The sequence below is a fragment of the Dictyostelium purpureum genome (assembly GCF_000190715.1).
Source record: "Dictyostelium purpureum unplaced genomic scaffold DICPUscaffold_332, whole genome shotgun sequence".
NCBI lineage: Eukaryota > Evosea > Eumycetozoa > Dictyosteliales > Dictyosteliaceae > Dictyostelium > Dictyostelium purpureum.
In genome coordinates this window covers 1-18,022 of record NW_003519668.1, presented here as the reverse complement: position 1 = coordinate 18,022, position 18,022 = coordinate 1, and the positions used below count along the sequence as shown (strand labels likewise).

The window sequence follows — 18,022 nt, the reverse complement described above, 5'->3', positions numbered from 1 at the left end:
ACAGAATGCCAATGAAATTTTTTTTTTTTTCGAATTTCACTCACCCTTGCTATAGAAATTTGTATTGGTGTTTTTTTTTCATTTTGAAAATTTTTTTTCATTTTTTTTTTAAAAAATTTTTATTTTTTTTTTATTTTTTTTTTTATTTTTTTTTAAATTTTTTTTTTTTTTTATAAAATTTTTTTAAATTTTTTAGTTTTTTTTATTTGATAATATACACATATTAACAATATAACATCACCCCATTTGATTATTGTTTATTGTTTATTTAAAAATCCAATCCAATTTTAAAAAATAAATAATTGTAATTTAAATAAACCCATATATAAAAATGATCAGCAGAGTCTTAACAAAATCAAATTTAGTTAGAAATTGTAAGTTTGATTTTTAAACAAATAATAATAAAAAATAATAAACAAAAAAAAAAAAAATAAAGATAAAAAATAAAATAAAATTTTACATAAATCATTGCATATCAACAATAAACAAAAAATTATAAAAAATAAAATAAAATAGAAATAAAATTTCAAGTTATAGATAATAAATATGCATACAATATGAACAGACAAATAAAAAAAAAAAAAAAAAAAATAAAATGATTTTACAGATTTCACAATATTATAAAGTTTTTTTTTTTTTTTTTTTCTTTAACCTTTCAAGTAATATCAAGTTAATAGTTAAATAAAAAATACAAACAGTAGAAAGAAAATAATATATAATAATAAAAAACAGATCTTCAACTTAATAGTATTACAAACATTGTGTCTATATAAATAAATATAGGTTTGGATGTTCGAAAGTTAATTTATTACAGTTGTTATAGAAGTAGTTTGGAAAATATTATTAATAATAATTTTGTTTATCAACATATTGCAAATCATATTCAAAAATAAACAGTATTTTTTTTTAAAACACAATATTAATTTTATTTTTATTTTCATTTTCATTTTTCATTTTTTAGGTCGTACTTATGCTACTTACAATACAGTAAACAGTACTTCATCATTCCCAACTGAACATTTCAAAAAATATAAAGCTGAAAAGAACCAAGTTGACCCAGAAAATCGTGGTTTCGCTTATTTAGTTGTTGGTGGTGCTGGTGCTGGTTTAGGTGCTATCGCCAAAAACACTGTTGTTTCTGCTTTAAGTACCATGTCACCAGGTCAAGATATTTTAGCTTTATCATCAGTTGAAGTCGATCTCAGCGGTATCCCAGAAGAAACCGCCGTTGTTGTCAAGTGGAGAGGTAAACCATTATTCATTCGTCACAGATCTGCTCACGAAATCTCTGAATCACAAGCTGTCGAATTATCATCACTCCCAGATCCACAACCAGATAACGCTCGTGTCAAAGTTCCAGAATGGGTTGTTTTAGTTGGTGTTTGCACTCATTTAGGTTGTATCCCAATTTCAGGTGGTGGTGACTATCACGGTTGGTATTGCCCATGTCACGGTTCCCATTATGATAATGCTGGTAGAATTCGTAAAGGTCCAGCTCCAATGAATTTAATCGTCCCACCATACAAATTCCTTACTTCAGATAAAATTATTGTTGGTGATGAATAAATTATATAAAATACATAATAATAATAATAATAATAATAATAATAATAACTTTTTTTTAAAATATAAATAATTAATAATCAAAATAATTATAATAACAATAATAATAATATCCCTAAAGTATATAAATAGTAAAAATTTAAAACAACCTAAAAACAAAACATGACATATTTAAAATCATAAATCATAAACTCTTTTTTTTTTTTTAAACAAAAAAAAAAAATATTTAAAAAAATTAAAAAATATAAAATTAAAAAAAATTTTAAACTATAAAACTATATTCCTTTTATTTCTTTTATTATATTATAGTTGTTTATAATAAATTATAACAAAAAAAAAAAAATAATAATTTTAAAAACAATAATTAAATTTTAATTATTTATTTCTTTAGATATTTAAAATAATTTAGTAATGATACATTCCACTTTAAATAAATAGTTGAGATTATGGATTTGTTAAGTGTTGTTAAATTGTAGTTTTCTGGTATAATTAGTTCTTGAATGGAGTATGGCAGGTTTGAAATATCTCCAAGATTACCTTCAGATATTTTAATAACAGTAATATTACTTTGCAATAGATCTTTAAAGTTTGAAAAAATATTTAATGGTTCTGAGAGGTTTTGGAAGCATAGTTTATATAATTTTTTACAATTTGAAAGAGCTTTTATAAACTCTGCTATCGATTCATTATAATTCGCACCAAATTTAATACATAATAGCGACTGACAATTGGTTATAGCTGGTAAGTTTGAAATGGGTTGGTTAAAATACTTTCCAAATTTTAAACGCTTGATTTTTGGTGGCAAGGCACCATGGGGAAGGTGCTGGTTAAACTTTTTACCAAATTTGAGATTGACAATACTAGATGGTAAAGAGTTGGGTATAATTGGCTGATTAAACTTATCACCAAAGGTAAGATGAGTTAGTTTTGTATTTGTTTCAAGTGATGATTTTTCGATTGTTTTGTTATAGTGCTTGCCAAATGTTAGGGATTCTAGAGATGATGGAAGAGACTCTCTGGTAATGGTTTTGTTAAATAAATCACCGAAAACAAGTTCCTCTAAACCTTCTGGGAGATCACCTTGGTTAATGGTCTTGTTGAAAAAGAAGCTTAGCGTTAATGATTTCAAACCTTTGGGTAATGAGTTGTTTGATAGTCTTCTGTTGTAAACACCATTGAGGGTAAGGCTTTCTACCGAGCTTGGTATATTATCAAGCTTTCTGTCAAAGCTATCACCAAAAGAAATTGACTTGACACCCGTAGGAACGATTCCAGGCAAAAGTTTTTGATTGAAAGAGTCTAAAAAGTACAATGATTCTAAAGATGATGGGAGGTCACCTACATTTAGTATCTTATCTCTAAAATTGCATATTAATTCTTGAACAGTATCTGGTATTACAGCATCGTTATTAATATCTGGGTTTAAAATTGCTAATTTCTTAAGTGATGGTAAGTTTTGAAGGAATAAATAGTTGGTTGGTTCAAAGTATGGGCCTAATGTTAGTGATGTTACATTTTTTGGGATTACATTTATCTCTGGGATATCTTGATTAAAGAATTCCCCAAACACTAGTTCCTCCAATGATTCTGGAAGAGAGAATGGGTATATTTTAGAATTGAAAGTTGCACCTAGGTTTAGGGTTTTTAATCCTTCTTTAAATATACCTGGGGTAATGGGCTGATTGAATCCATTTGTAAAAGTAAGTGAGGTAAGGCTTGAAGGTAAGCTGTACTTTGTTAATACATAGTTTGAAATCGTTAGAGTTTCAAGTGAGTTTGGGAGTAGGCCAGGGAATATAAGATCTTGATCTTCATCAATTGCACTAATTAGCTTTGTACTGTTATTGCTATTTTGATAAAAACTATCATAATCATCATCGCCGTCATTGGTATCGCTTTCATTACTTGCTAAATCGCTTTCATAAATTTGAGGTTGGTTGTTATGAATTGAGGTATTGATTCCACCAAATGCACTACTATTGTTACTTTGATTATCATCATTTAAATCAATACTTAAATCTAAATCATCAGATTCGGCTTCGGAAGACTCTAGAATATGGCTGCTACTTGCACTTGAGCATGAACTACCCCTACTACTTGCTAAACTTTGGTTGCTATTATTATATTTGTTTCTAATATTAAAACCATTCAAGGTGTTGCTGTTATTATTATGATTATTATTTTTTAATGATCTAATTGATGTAATATGTAGACTCTTTAAATTTATTGGAAGATTATTTAGTTTTTGTTGGTAGCTTGTGCCAAATGATAGATATTTTAAATTTATTAATGGTTTTAATAGTAATTCTGGAAGCTGTTTATTAAAACCATCGCCAAAGGTGAGTCTTGTTAATGATATTGGTAAAACTATAGAGTCGGGTATTTCTTCGTAAAAATTATCACCAAATACAAGAGTTTCAAGATTTGGAAAGTTGAAATTAAAACTATAGTCTAATTTGAAATCGATTCTTAAAAATGTTATATATTCTTTATATAGCTGTATTGATTGAAAATCTAAAGCCTTGATTGATTTGAATGATCTAAATCTTGTATATTTATATATGTTACCATATATTTTTATGTGTTTAAATATTTCATTTTTTATAAATTTATTTCTAAACACTTTCCAAAATAGATGAATATTACCATTATTCATATTATTCATATTATTCATATTATTCATATTATATTATTTTTATTTTTATTTTTATTTTTACTTTTATTTTTATTGTTATTGTTATGGTTATTTAATAATTATTGTTTTAAATTAAATAAAAAATAGTTTTAAAATTTTTTATTTGATTTCTTTTTGTGAGAGGTTATACTTTGGTACTGTTATTTATTTATTTTATTTATTTAATTTATTTAAATTATTTAAATTATCTAATGAATTTATTTAATTTTTAAATTAATTATTTAATTAATTAGTTAATTAATTATTTAAATAATTATTTAATTATTTAATTATTTATTTTATCTTTTATTTATTTAAAAATAGACACGCTCTCCAAAACTAAAAAATATAAAATTTTTATAATATTAAAAAATAATTAAAAAAAAAAAAAAAAATTAAAAATTAAAAAAAAAAAAAAAAAAAAAAAAAAAAAAAAAAAAAAAAGTTTATAATTAACATTCAAAGAAAACAATAATTCATTCTTTTATTTATTATTTTTATTTAAAGCAATTCAATAAAACATTCTTTGATTAATTTTTTTTTTTATTAATTATGTGAATGTTCGATTAGATTTTTTAATTTTTTTAATTTTTTTTTATATTTATAACCAAAATTACATTTTTTTATTTTAATATATATACAACATTTAAAAATAATAACAATATTCTGCAGTTATATTAATATAAGATTAATCTTTTAAAATATTTAGACTAATTATTAATTAAATTTTATATAAGTTATTTTTTATTGTTATAAAAAATTAAAATTTTTTTTTGAAACGTGGACAATGAACACGCCAACGATAACAATAATTTTCGAACTCTGCAAAAAATTAAAAAAAAAATTTAAAAGGGAAGAATTTCTAATTAATTTTTTAAAGATAATAAAATGATCAATACCATTATTTTATTTATTTTTTTATACTATTAGACACTCTTTGTAAAGAATATTTCCAGCTCTACCATGGTAGTATATTAGAGCCAAATGGTTAATAGTTTATACAAAAAAAATAATATGAATATATTAAAGGGGAATTTTTTTTTTCAAAAATTTTTTTTTTTATAATAAAATAAACAATTCTCCTTTTTTATATTTCATTTATAATATAATTGTATACAATTATATTATTTTATTATAATTAATTTTATAAAGTATAGTAGAAAAGGAATTAAGTAAGAGTTTTGCAGTTCATTATATGACAATGAAATTGGTATATGATAGCTGAATGAAAATACAATTCATGAATTGAAATCGCACACATTAAAAAAAAAAAATTAAAAATTAAAAATTAAAAAATTTTATTATCACATTATGTTTTTATTTTAGTTTTTACTACCAAAACCACCACCTCCTGGTGATTTTATTATAATTGATTCGTTTGAATTTAAATCTATTGTATTTTTACCACCAATATTTATAATTTTGCCATCTTTTCTTCTTACAAGATTTTCGCCACATTCAGCATCTTGGCCTCCTTCTAAACCTTTTGGATGATAACATCTTCTTTCTGATAAGATACTGACGGTAAAGTTTTTGAGGAATTCAATTTCTCTAATAACACCGTCACCACCTTTATATTTTCCATCACCACCTGAGCCTTTTCTAATACTATACTCTTTGACAAGCACTGGGTATCTTTTTTCCATAATTTCAACATCTGTAATTCTTGTATTTGTCATATGACATTGAACACCTGAAAAACCATTGAATGTTGGACCTGCACCAGAACCACCGGCAATTGTTTCGTAATAGCCTAAAGTTTCATCACCAAATGTTAAATTGTTCATACAACCTTGGCTATTTGCACATGCTTTGAATGCTGCTAAAATAATATCGGTAACACGTTGACTAGTTAATACATTGCCACCTACTACTGCTGCCTCTGCAGTTGGATTTAAAATTGAAGCTGGTGGAATAATAGTGGTAATTGGGTTTAGACAACCTTGATTTAAGGGGATGTCCCTTTTGACCATTGATCTTAAACTATAGATGGTTGCTGAATAGGTTACGGATGGAGGGGCATTGGTATTTCCAAATACTTCTGGACCAGTTCCACTCCAATCAAATATGGCAGTTCTTTGTTCACGATCAATAGTTAGCTTTAGTTCAATCTTTGATCCATCATCCATATAGTCGGTTGATATTAAAGTGTCAACTGGTTTTAATTTATTTGCAAGAGAGATTTCATAAAGCATATCACGTACGGCCAACTCTGCATTATTTTGAACATGGTGCATATAGGCATGAACTACTTCGAGGCCATAATGATTGATCAACTCTTCCATTAGAGAAATACCTTTTCGATTGGCAGCAATTTGTGCTTTCAGGTCACTAAGATTATCAGCAAGATTACGTGATTTTGCGAAAACTTCTCTAATGGTATCCTCTTGAAAGTGACCATTTTCAACAATTTTCAAAGATTTAATAGCAGCACCTTCTTCGTGAATAGATTTGGAAAATGGTGGCATTGAGCCAGGAGTAATACCACCTATATCGGCATGATGACCTCTTGAGGCAACGAAAAATACAATTTCACCTTTGTGATAAACTGGTGTCATAACAGTCATATCTGGTAAATGGCTACCACCAGCTTGTGGATGATTCGATAAAATGACTTCACCTTCTTTCCAACTATTTTTTAATAAGTTTACTTGATATTTAACAGCTTCTTGCATTGAACCTAGATGTACTGGAAGATGTGGTGCATTGGCTACCAATGATCCATCTGGACTGAAAATAGCACAGCTAAAATCTAAACGCTCCTTGATATTAGTTGAAATGGAGGTTCTTTGAAGAGTTCTTCCCATTTGCTCAGCAATACTCATAAATCGATGGGAAAATACTGAAAGAATGATTGGGTCTAATTTGGTATCAATGGTTTTACCTTTGCCATTTCCTACAATGATTTCGATATTTCCACTTGGTTTTAAAATATTTGCTTTGCAATCTGGTTCGACAACGATGGTAGTTGTGTTGTCAATAATGATGGCAGGACCACTAATAGAGTCTCCTCCACCCAATTTTTTAAGTAGGAAAACAGGTGTATCGGTTCTACCTGTACTTTCGAAATAACATTTGTGAACTAGCTCTGGTTTGGGTGGTGAGTTTGGATCTGCATCAGGAATTGTAATTGCATTTAAGTCTGAACCTTTTGCGTAGACTCTAACACGAATGTCATCGATTAATAAATCACGGCCTTTGATAATAAAACCATATTCTCTTTTGTAGTTTTGTTTAAATTCTTCTTCATAGTCGCCATTATCCGGAGTTTTAACCATCATTGAAGTATCTGTGCCAGAGAATCTTAAATTTAAATAACCTTCACAAATAATATCCTTTTCGTTGAATCCTTTACACAAGAGTTGTTTCTTTGCATCTTCCATTAGTTCTTGTAGTTTTTGCTTGAGCTCATCTTGATTTTCTTTGTTGTATGATAATGAACATGGCTCTTGTTTATCGATGACCAAATCTGCTAATCCCAAGCCATAGGCACTAAGGATACCAGAGAAACGGTGAATATAAACCTTTGGCATACCCAAGTTTTGAGCAATAGCACATGCATGTTGGCCACCGGCACCACCGAAACATGCTAATATATGTTGAAAACAATCATAACCTTTGGCCTCGGTAATATTACGAATTGGACGGCACATTGCTTCATTTGCGACTCTGATAAAACCAAATGCAACCTCATCTTCGCTCATTGATGGAAGGTTGTTTTTACTTTGGAAATTATTAATCTCTTGAGTAAGGGTTTGAAAAGCAGAGAGGGTAGCTTGGTAATCTAATGGTTCATTTTGATTTGGACCAAAAATTGATGGGAAAAATTGTGGTAATAATCTACCTAATAATAAATTTGCATCAGTAATTGCAAGATTACCCTTCTTTTTATAACAAACTGGACCTGGATGAGCACCTACAGATTCTGGGCCAACATTGAATAAACCTGATTTAAAGAATAAACGTGAGCCACCACCAGCAGCAACAGTATGAATATCCAATTGTGGAGCTTGAATAGTTAAACCAGAGATTTCAGTTTCGAAAACATGATCAAAAGATCCAGAGTATCTAGAAACATCGGTTGATGTACCACCCATATCGAAACCAATGATTGGCTGTTGATTGTTATTTGATCCAGTTTCACCATGAGTAGTTTTTGAATATCCAACAACACCACCTGCAGGTCCTGATAGAATTGATCTAAAGCCTCTGAAAGAATCTACTGGACACAAACCACCATCACTCATCATGAATGAAATATCTACATCCTTTATACTCTTATCAAAACCCTTTTCGAAATTTTTAATATATAGTTCGATGAGTGGAGTTAAATAAGCATCAACACAACTTGTTAAGCCCCTTGGTACAGCTTTGATCATTGGCATTAGTTGGTGTGATAATGAGATATGTGTAAACCCAACCTCTTGTGCAATTTTACCAACCATTTCTTCATGTCTATTAAATGTATATGAATGAATAAAAACAATTGCAACTGATTTGATACCTTTTTTAAATTGTTCCTATTGAATTTTAAAATTCAATATAAAAATTAATGATTATATATTAATTATTTATTATATTATGATAGCTTACTGTTAAATCTTTTTTGATTTTATCTAAATTTGGTTCTTTTAAAATTTTGATATAGTCACCAGTTGTACCACGTTCTAGTTTACCTAGTTCCTCATCATTGTATTGAGATAGTAAATGCTGATTATTGATGATTTGAACCCTTTCTTCTACTTCCAAAACTGAATCGTAAATTAAATCGGGTTTAACAATATTTAAATCGAAAATTTTGGGTCTAGCTTGATTACCAATTTGTAATAAATCTTTAAAACCTTCACTTGTTACCAAAAGTACACGTTCACCTTTTCTTTCGAGTAATGCATTTGTGCCTACTGTAGTTCCCATACGAATTGATTTAATGCATGTTGTATCAACATTATCTTTTGGTATTGATTTCTTTTGTATTCTCTCTAAGATTCTTCTAATACCCTCTCTTGGTGCATCTGAGTAGTTATCTGGATCGACTGATAATAACTTTTCTACAATATAATATGGTTCGAATGGGAATTCTGCATAAATATCTGTGAATGTTCCACCTCTGTCAATGTTAAATTTTATGCTCTTTTTCATTATTTCATTTTCCATTTTTGATTTTATAAATAATATTTATGAATGTATTAATATTTAAAAAACTAATATAACAAATAAAATTAATATTTAAAAAAAATGAAATGAATGAAAAAAAAAAAAAAAAATAAAAAATAAAAAATAAAAAATAAAAAAAAATTAATTTAAAAATTACATTGAATTTAAAAAAAAATTAATTTTAAAAAAAAATCTTTTTTTTTTTTAAAATTTGATGACAGAAATTCATATTTTTTGTTTCTTTCTTCCCACACCCTTATTTCTTTTTATTTGTAATACCAATAAACCTTTTTTCTATTGCTGGGATGAGATCTCCCACTCCTTCTTTGACCCACTTTGAAAAATAGCAATAGACTTAATGATAATAAATTTTTTTTAAAGATTTAAAAAAAATAAAACAGAAGTTTTTTTTTGAAGATATGATTCATGCCATGATATGATGGGGTTCAAGATGGTTACAGGAAATATGGTGAATTTGATTGTTGTGCAGAGGATTATGATTTTTATATTTTTATAAATAAAATCAAAAATAAAATTATAAATTTATGATTTTTTTTTTAATCAAATAATATTTTTGATATTTTTTTTTGGATATTTTTTTTAAAAATAAAATTTTTTGTAATTATTTTGGAAATATAATATTGGAAAATTTTATGGTGGGTAAATTTTTTTTTTTTAGTACACATAATTCTTAATGCTAACCATAATGTTAAGTTTTAATAATATATACAAAAAAAACTTTATATTTTTATTATTTATATCGCTATCGCTAATAAATATAATAGAGTCACAAATTTTCGTAGAACCTTTATTCAATCAAGGCTCCACTATAAATTTATTTCCAATATGTACAACTAAAACCAACCCAGCTTGTCAAGTATGCAGAGTTCGTTATGGATACCATGTTTTAGATCAGGGAGGTGGTACACTGAATTACACTCAAGATCCTGTTTATTCAATTGAAACAATATCATTTTCATCAAATTCAGATCTATATATTCATAATATTGCAACCATTCCCCTTGGCCTTAGCAACATAGAGACCTTATTCTCTTCAACTACTGCTTCTCAAATAGATGCACTTACTGTAAACTGTTATGGTAAGTTTAATAATATTATTAAAAAAAAATTTATTTTCATATTTTGAATTATTAATATAACATTTATATTTTAGCAACTAACAGTTTTTTGGTTTATGGAGGAGTTTTACAAAATCTAAAGTTTGATGCATTATCAAATGCATATAGTGGATATTATTATTTCTCTGCTGAAACCTCAACTACACCACCAACAACAATAGAAGCATCTTCTGACATATCACAAAAAGTCGAAATGGTTTTCGCATACACCAAAAATGTAGTGACATACTATCAACACTACTATAGAGTATCATTTATTGGAATAAAAAAAAGCAATAATGCCCAATGGATTGCTACATATTATCTCCACGAGGACACTTCTGGTACTATATCTTTTTTTCCCCCACTAAATGGTAAGTGTTCTATTTCAATATAAAATTTTAAAAAATTATAATAATAATTTATTTTTTCATTTTATTTTTTATAGAAGAGGTTATGAAAAATGAATTACCCCACCCTTTTACAAAATATGGAGCGTTTATGAATAGCTATTATTCGTATCCTCAAATAATAAGCACCATTTCCTTGACAATTGGCTCTAGTATAGGTTTAACAAGAGTGATTGATTCTGATTTTGACACTCTTGTTCCTATACCTATATCTGGTTCGACAACTCCGAATATTATTGACTATATGGTTACAGTGGTACCTTCAACAATTTACCAATTTAATCAATATAAATTATATATATCAACTCCTCAGACCATTTATACTTCAACATGGGATAATTCTGATTTTAACTGTAACTATATATTTCATCTTATAATGCAAAACTAGGTAAACCATTTTTACTAACCATTTTGAAATTATTATTGATAGTCTATTCAAGATCTAATGGTTGGCTACAAACCACTCCATTACTAACTTTGGTAATGGTAAATAATATAATATTTTGTTCAACTAATGTAGAAATAACATCAAACTTACCATCCGAACATTTAGGAAGATTTAGTTTAAATCAATTTGACTACTTTGAAACACCAATTTCATTTCCTTTTGGTTATAACAATGGTAATTTAGGCTCCTATACATTAGAAATCCCAATTTTCAAACATGAATACTCAAGTGTTGACTATCAAGTTATTTTGGATAACGATAGTAAATATACTTTTGGTTCCAGTGGAAAACAAAGTAATTTTTTAATTTATATTTTTTTTTTTTTATAAAATCCTTAATAAATTTTTTTTTTAAATTAGTTTATGGTACAATTTTAGTAAATGACATTAGCTTTGCCTATTCAAACGAAAATAGTTATCTTGTTTCAATAGACTACTCATCGCAATTTGGTATCTCACACATTAAAATTATGTTGTTTCCAAATAGCCATTGCTATAGAATATTTAATTTTGATAAAATGCATATGACAAAAGGTGATCTCTATAATGGCCAAGTTCAACTTGTTTTTGAAAATTTTGATACTATAGAAAATGTAAATTATGAAACTTTTAATGTATATGTGTATGATATAAGTGGAAGTGTGGTTCATCTTGTTGAAGGCTTTTACTATACATCAACAAAGATTTTTCAAATTCCAAACTTTACTAAAGTAGGTATGTATCATTTTTTTAAATTATAAATTTCTCTAAAAATTAATTTATAACTTTAAACTAATTTTTTTATTATCAGGTATTGCAAGTGGGGATATAACAGGAATAAGTTGGGATCAAACCAGTATTCATGTTGATACACCTTCAGTAAACTCATTGAGTGTTTTTACAGACTTTAAAAATGCCCCATTTATTTTAACAATTAAACCACAATATGAAGCCATTAAATACTATGGAGTTTATACTGGGGGTGAACGTTATATTTTCTCAAATATAAAACTTCCAAGCGGTATAATCGGTGGCCAAAATGGACTTAAATACACTCTATCAACATCAAAGTCAAATACAATTTATAGCAGTGACATTGAAGGCGAGTTTAGTTGTCTAAGCGATTCTTTTGATTTAAAAGGTCCAATCATTACTGAAATGAAAAAACTGTACAATGATGGTGAATTTGGCTATAGTTTAACAATTGAAGATAGTTTAAATGGTTTTAAATATGGATATATCGTAATTATGGGTTCAATTGATGGTTCAATGTATAACTTTACTCTATCAAGTACAACATGGAAAGAATCAAGTAATTCAAAAAAAGCATATTTCGATGTACTAGTTTCCAGAAAATGTATATTTTCCCAAATCTATTTTATTTCTCAGCTTTATTTAGTCGATACTCAAGGTATAAACTCAACATTCTTTAACCCCACCTATTATGACTATCATCAGCTATTCCACCCATGGTCAGAAAAAATTTCCGACCCAGCAATTGATTCTATAATGATAACCTGTAACAACATCTCAAATCTTTATACTACACCATATATCCATTTTTTTAATATATCGAGAACATATGTGAACATATTTTCTGAAGATAGAACAGTTAACTTTAATTTAAAAATTATTGGCGATGTATTAGAACAACAGATGCCCATTATTTATTTATCAACTGCAAATAATCAAATATTACAATATAAAACATCTTTTATAAATTTTGATGGAAAAACAACTACCTATGGATGCACTGTGTCGATTCCTCGTGGATTTGGATACCCACTTGGAATTTGTGTTAGTGTTTATGGTATAATTGGTAAAACAGGATCCTTTGTTGGTTATAGCTCACTAAACCTTTATTATAGAAATATAACTTCTTATATTCAAGTTCATGAGAATTATGGTTCAGCAGAAATTTTTAAAAACCCTATAGAATCAAACCAAAGTAATTCTGGATCTTTCTCCTCAAATGAATGCAATAAAGACTGCAATAACCATGGATATTGTAATGAAAATACTAAATGCATTTGTACATTTCCATGGTTTGGTGATGATTGCAGTCAAAAAATCATTGTATTTCCCAAACCAGATAAAAATGATACAGATCCCGTAACAGTTATTGTTACAAAACCCACCAATGAAACTAGTGAAGAATCTATACGTGCTCTTATTAATATTATTCAAGTTAGAGAAATTAATTATGATGGCTCAGAATATAAGAGATATAAGCTTTCGAATTGGACTCTCATAATTAACCAAACAAATCAAGACCACTATATATATAACACTACAATTCAAACAAATGATGGCCAATTGACAATCATAAATGTATCAGTTGAATATTTTGAAAAAGGATCAGATATTATTTTTGCAGATTTTCCAATTAAATTAAGACCATCATCAATTAAATATACAATTTATTTAGGAAAATACTCTTTCGAGAGTAAATTAAATACTCTCCAATTGATCATAAGTACTGAAGTATCATCAAACAAAAATGACATTTGCTCCAATAAAGAATTAGATCCTTCAAATGACAATAATCAAGACTCACTATTATCGGAAGACTACTTAAAAATATCTCTTGGCCATCTATATTTATATGGTAGGTTCATTAAAAGAGCTTTGATAAATAATATAACCCCAACATTGATATCAAATAAAATGCTAAATGAAACAATGGAAAAGGACTCTAACAATAAAGCAAACTCATATATTGCCATACAAATACCATACTATACAGAATCCATAGTAATTGATCCAGACTTTTCTATTTTATTAGATAACACACCAAAATCCACAGGAATTTGTTCAACAAATTCTAGCAAACTTTCAACAAATAAAATAATTGGTATAGTTTTGGGATCTGTTGGATTGGCTATTGTTATTATCTTATCAACTTTATATATATTATATAAAAGAAAACAAAAAGCAACTTTACAAAACAAAATAAAAAATATTCAAATGGATCAAAGATAAATTTAAAGAAATTACAAAATAAGAAAAAAAAAAAAAAAAACTTGTTTTATTTTATTTAATTTGAACATTTTCGATATTACAAATTATTTAAACTTTTGAAAACTAATGTATTGAGTATTAACATTATTTTTATTTGGACGATTTTATTTTTCAATGATTTATAAATTTTAAAATAAACCCTTTTTACATTTTTCTCGAATAACACTTATTACATCACCCTCATTAATTTTATAAAAACTGGGGGTTTCGTTTGGAGACAATAAATTTCCTTTAAAGTAAAACTGCAAAGAATCGAGTGGTTCTTGAACATTAAATTGATTGGAAAAGCCATCCATTACTTTTTTTAAAGGTTGGTTTGAAAATATCTTTGTATTGAATCTGTTACCACCTGAATTTTCAAAAAAATGAATTTTTATTTGTTCACTACGCTGTGATGTGGTCATATTTTGTGAGGATGATAATGGTGATGGTTTGAAAGGATGGTAAAGTGATGATGGTAGTGACGGAAGAGATTGCTTTAATGGTGATGAAATTGAAAGGGATCTGACTAATGAGAAAGTATTTGAACTACTTAAACTATGAATACTATTGCAATTGTTATTGTTATCTTCATTTTCGCTATCATCGGTATTACCATCAAATTGATAATTATTTTCATTAAGCTCTATTGACCACACTTCATGATCTATTGTATTTGGCCAAATTTTTTTATAAATTTCTATTGTTCTTTCAGTATTTTTTTCAAATTGTTCTTTTTTAATATATGGATCGTAATGGAACTTGGCACCGATTAAATCACTCAACTCATCATATCTTTGGGTTTCGACAATGATTCCTAGCCATAACTCTTCGATAAGAGAAGAACCAAATGTTTTGTTTCCTAATCTATCATCTTAAAATTAATTTGGTTAGTTACTATTTTATTTTAAATATAATTTAAAAATATAATTTACCTGTTATTTTTTTTATTATTAAAAATCTTTTAAATTCTCTTATTAACCTTTCGCCATAATTTACCAAATTTAAACGATTTATTGTTGAAATAAAATTAAAGCTGTTTAATTTTCTATCCAAATCATCGATTTCATTAAAAGTGTTTTTAGATATATAGTTTTCACTATTATTTAAATGAAATGGATCTCCGCTGTTTTTCTTTTTTTTTGTTGAATGAATGTCGTTTAAAATAATTGCTGATGTTGTTGTTTGATTAGCCAATGGGCCCATATTATTGTGATGGTTATAACTGTTGTGATTATTATTGTTGTTGCTGATATGCTGAATTGGCTCTTCATCGGTTAGGTCACATAATGATGTTATCGATGAGTGCCTTTTAATACCAACGCTATTGCTGCTACTCGATATATTTATTTTTTTTATATCACTTAAATCCTCTCTACAAAAACCATTTGAATTTGTGTGATTTGGAATATTGCTCTGGTTTATTAGTCTGGGCCTTATAGAGATTTGAGGAGGTGAATAAGTTTGTGAAGGAGAGGTGTTTGTGGATGATGGTGGTATAGGTGAAAGTGATGATGGTGAAAAGGGTGGGGATAATGGTCGAGGAGTTGGTGATGATTGTGGTGAGGATGTCGAAGGCGATGAATTTGAAATTATTTCGAATTCATTTTTTTGACCATTATTTTTTTTATGTTTATTTACAAAGTTATTATGATTATTATTAAAATTATTAAAAATGCTATTATTATTATTTATATTATTTAAACCACCATTACTATTGTTTAATATTATGTTATTATTTGGTAAATAGTGGTTATTTTTTATTTGGTTTCCATTGTTATGGTGAAACATCGATTGATTAATTTGAATATTATGATTGTTGAAAATATTACTGTTATTATGATGATTATTAATATTGCTTTGTCCATGATGGTTACTATTACTTAGCGATCTAGTTTGCCTCTCTTTTTTTATTATTTCTTTTAACTGTTTTAAAACATTAGCTTTGCTTGAATTGGAGGGAATTCTACCCCCACGTGATCTAACAGCATTTTGAAGCTCTGACAGGTAAAGAGACGATATTGGTTTTCCATTTATATGGTAATCCTCATCGCCATCGCTATCGGTGTGTTGCATTTTATTATTACTATTACTTTCCGTTTTTTTTTTTTTATTTTTTATTATATTTTATTTTTCTATTTTTTTATTTTTTCCTATTAATTTTTGAAAAAATAAAAACAAATTGAAGAGTTGTGATTAAAAATAAAAAACTAGGAAAAATTGAAATTATAATTTATCTTCTTTTTACTGGGTATAAAATTTGTATTGATTATTATTATTTTATTTTATTTTTTGGAAAGAATAAAAAAAAAAATTAAATTATTTTTACTTTTTTTAAAATTTTTTTTTTTTTTTTTTTTTTGATTTCACTTTATCTATAAAAAGAAATAATTTTGTTAGTTATATATTAGAAAAAAAATTGATTAGAGAAAATTTTGAAAATTAAAAAAATAAAGTTTTTTTTGAAAAAAAAAATTAAAAATATTTTTTGAAATTTGTGAAAAAAAAAAATAAGATATAAAATTAAAAATCTATATATTTATATAACTTTTTTTTTTATTTTTATTTTATTTTTAAATGAAATGAAAATTTTGATTATTGAAAAAAAATATACCAAAAACCAATATAGACGCTCTATTTTGGTCTTGTTATCACACAAAATAACAAAAATAATAAAAAAATAAAAAAAATAATAAAAAAAAAAAAAAAAAAAAATTAAAATAACATTTGTTAAATTCTTGAAAAATGAAAAAAAAACCATTTTAATAAAAAAGTTTTAAGTTTTGTGGGTGAGAAAGAAATGCACATTAATATTTTTTTTATTATTGAGGAGTAAGTGGATGTTCTAACAATAGCAACACAATCACAAAAAATTTGAAAATAAAAATAAAAATTTGAAAATAAAAAAAATAAAAAATAAAAAAAAAACCCCACCCAAACAACAACAGACAGGTTTTTTTTTTTTTTTTTTTTTTGTTATCAATTTTTTGTTTTCCAATATATAACATACCATTTAAGTGGTTTTTATTTTTTTTTTATTTAAATTTTTTATTGTTTTTGGTATATTTTATTTTCATAAAAATATAATACAATTATTTTTGAAGTTGTGTTTTTAAAATTAAAAAATTATTATTAAATAAAATTACATATAGTAATAAAAAATAAAGAAAATTAAATAATTAAAAAATGACTAATGAACAAAATAATAAAAGAGTGATGATTAAAAAAAAATATAAAAAAATAAAAAAAAATTAAAAATTAAAAATTTTGTAAAAATGATGGAGTTAAAAAAAAAATATAAAAAAAAACAAAAAAAAAAAAACAGAAAGAAAAGAAGTATCTATTTATCTAATATTATTTATATAATCTCTATTAAAGAATATTATATTTTTTATTTATAAAAATACCAATCCTACCTCCAAAGCTGTGAATATAAAATTTTTTTTACACAAAGAAATATTGAAAAAAAAACTGAGAATAAAAGTAATAAACACAGATGTGTTTTGGACAATATCTGAAATATAATATTTAAAAAAAAAAATAAAAAAGAAAAAGGAAACTAACACCTCAATAAAAAGGTTAAAAAATAAATAAAAAAAAATAAAATAATAAATTTAAATAAAAAAAAAATAAAAAAAATAAAAAAAAACTATCAATAGAACTTTGATTGGTGATGA

The 18,022-nt window shown here is 26.1% G+C and overlaps 5 protein-coding genes across 5 annotated transcripts; 2 read left to right on the top strand and 3 right to left on the bottom strand.

Moving 5' to 3' along the window:
• Nucleotides 1-331: 331 nt before the first annotated feature.
• Nucleotides 332-1,566, top strand: DICPUDRAFT_82910 (uncharacterized protein; the record flags this gene model as incomplete). The annotated part of the gene is made up of 2 exons (XM_003292249.1): nucleotides 332-374; nucleotides 962-1,566. 2 exons carry the CDS (start codon nucleotides 332-334, stop codon nucleotides 1,564-1,566), a joined length of 648 nt encoding a protein of 215 aa, XP_003292297.1.
• A 261-nt stretch (nucleotides 1,567-1,827) lies between these two features.
• Nucleotides 1,828-3,352, bottom strand: DICPUDRAFT_50327 (uncharacterized protein; the record flags this gene model as incomplete). Its single annotated transcript, XM_003292243.1, has 2 exons — nucleotides 1,828-2,620; nucleotides 3,077-3,352. Coding segments are annotated over 2 exons (954 nt in total), but the record flags the coding sequence as incomplete, so codon positions are not given.
• Nucleotides 3,353-5,520: 2,168 nt separating this feature from the next.
• Nucleotides 5,521-9,376, bottom strand: DICPUDRAFT_50323 (uncharacterized protein; the record flags this gene model as incomplete). The annotated part of the gene is made up of 2 exons (XM_003292242.1): nucleotides 5,521-8,757; nucleotides 8,831-9,376. The coding sequence occupies 2 exons, from the start codon at nucleotides 9,374-9,376 to the stop codon at nucleotides 5,560-5,562; spliced, it is 3,744 nt and encodes a 1,247-aa protein (XP_003292290.1). The 3' UTR covers nucleotides 5,521-5,559.
• Nucleotides 9,377-13,736: 4,360 nt separating this feature from the next.
• Nucleotides 13,737-14,327, top strand: DICPUDRAFT_40318 (uncharacterized protein; the record flags this gene model as incomplete). The annotated part of the gene is made up of 1 exon (XM_003292248.1): nucleotides 13,737-14,327. A coding segment is annotated over one exon (591 nt), but the record flags the coding sequence as incomplete, so codon positions are not given.
• Nucleotides 14,328-14,494: 167 nt separating this feature from the next.
• Nucleotides 14,495-16,421, bottom strand: DICPUDRAFT_82906 (uncharacterized protein; the record flags this gene model as incomplete). Its single annotated transcript, XM_003292241.1, has 2 exons — nucleotides 14,495-15,219; nucleotides 15,281-16,421. 2 exons carry the CDS (start codon nucleotides 16,419-16,421, stop codon nucleotides 14,495-14,497), a joined length of 1,866 nt encoding a protein of 621 aa, XP_003292289.1.
• Nucleotides 16,422-18,022: the final 1,601 nt, after the last annotated feature.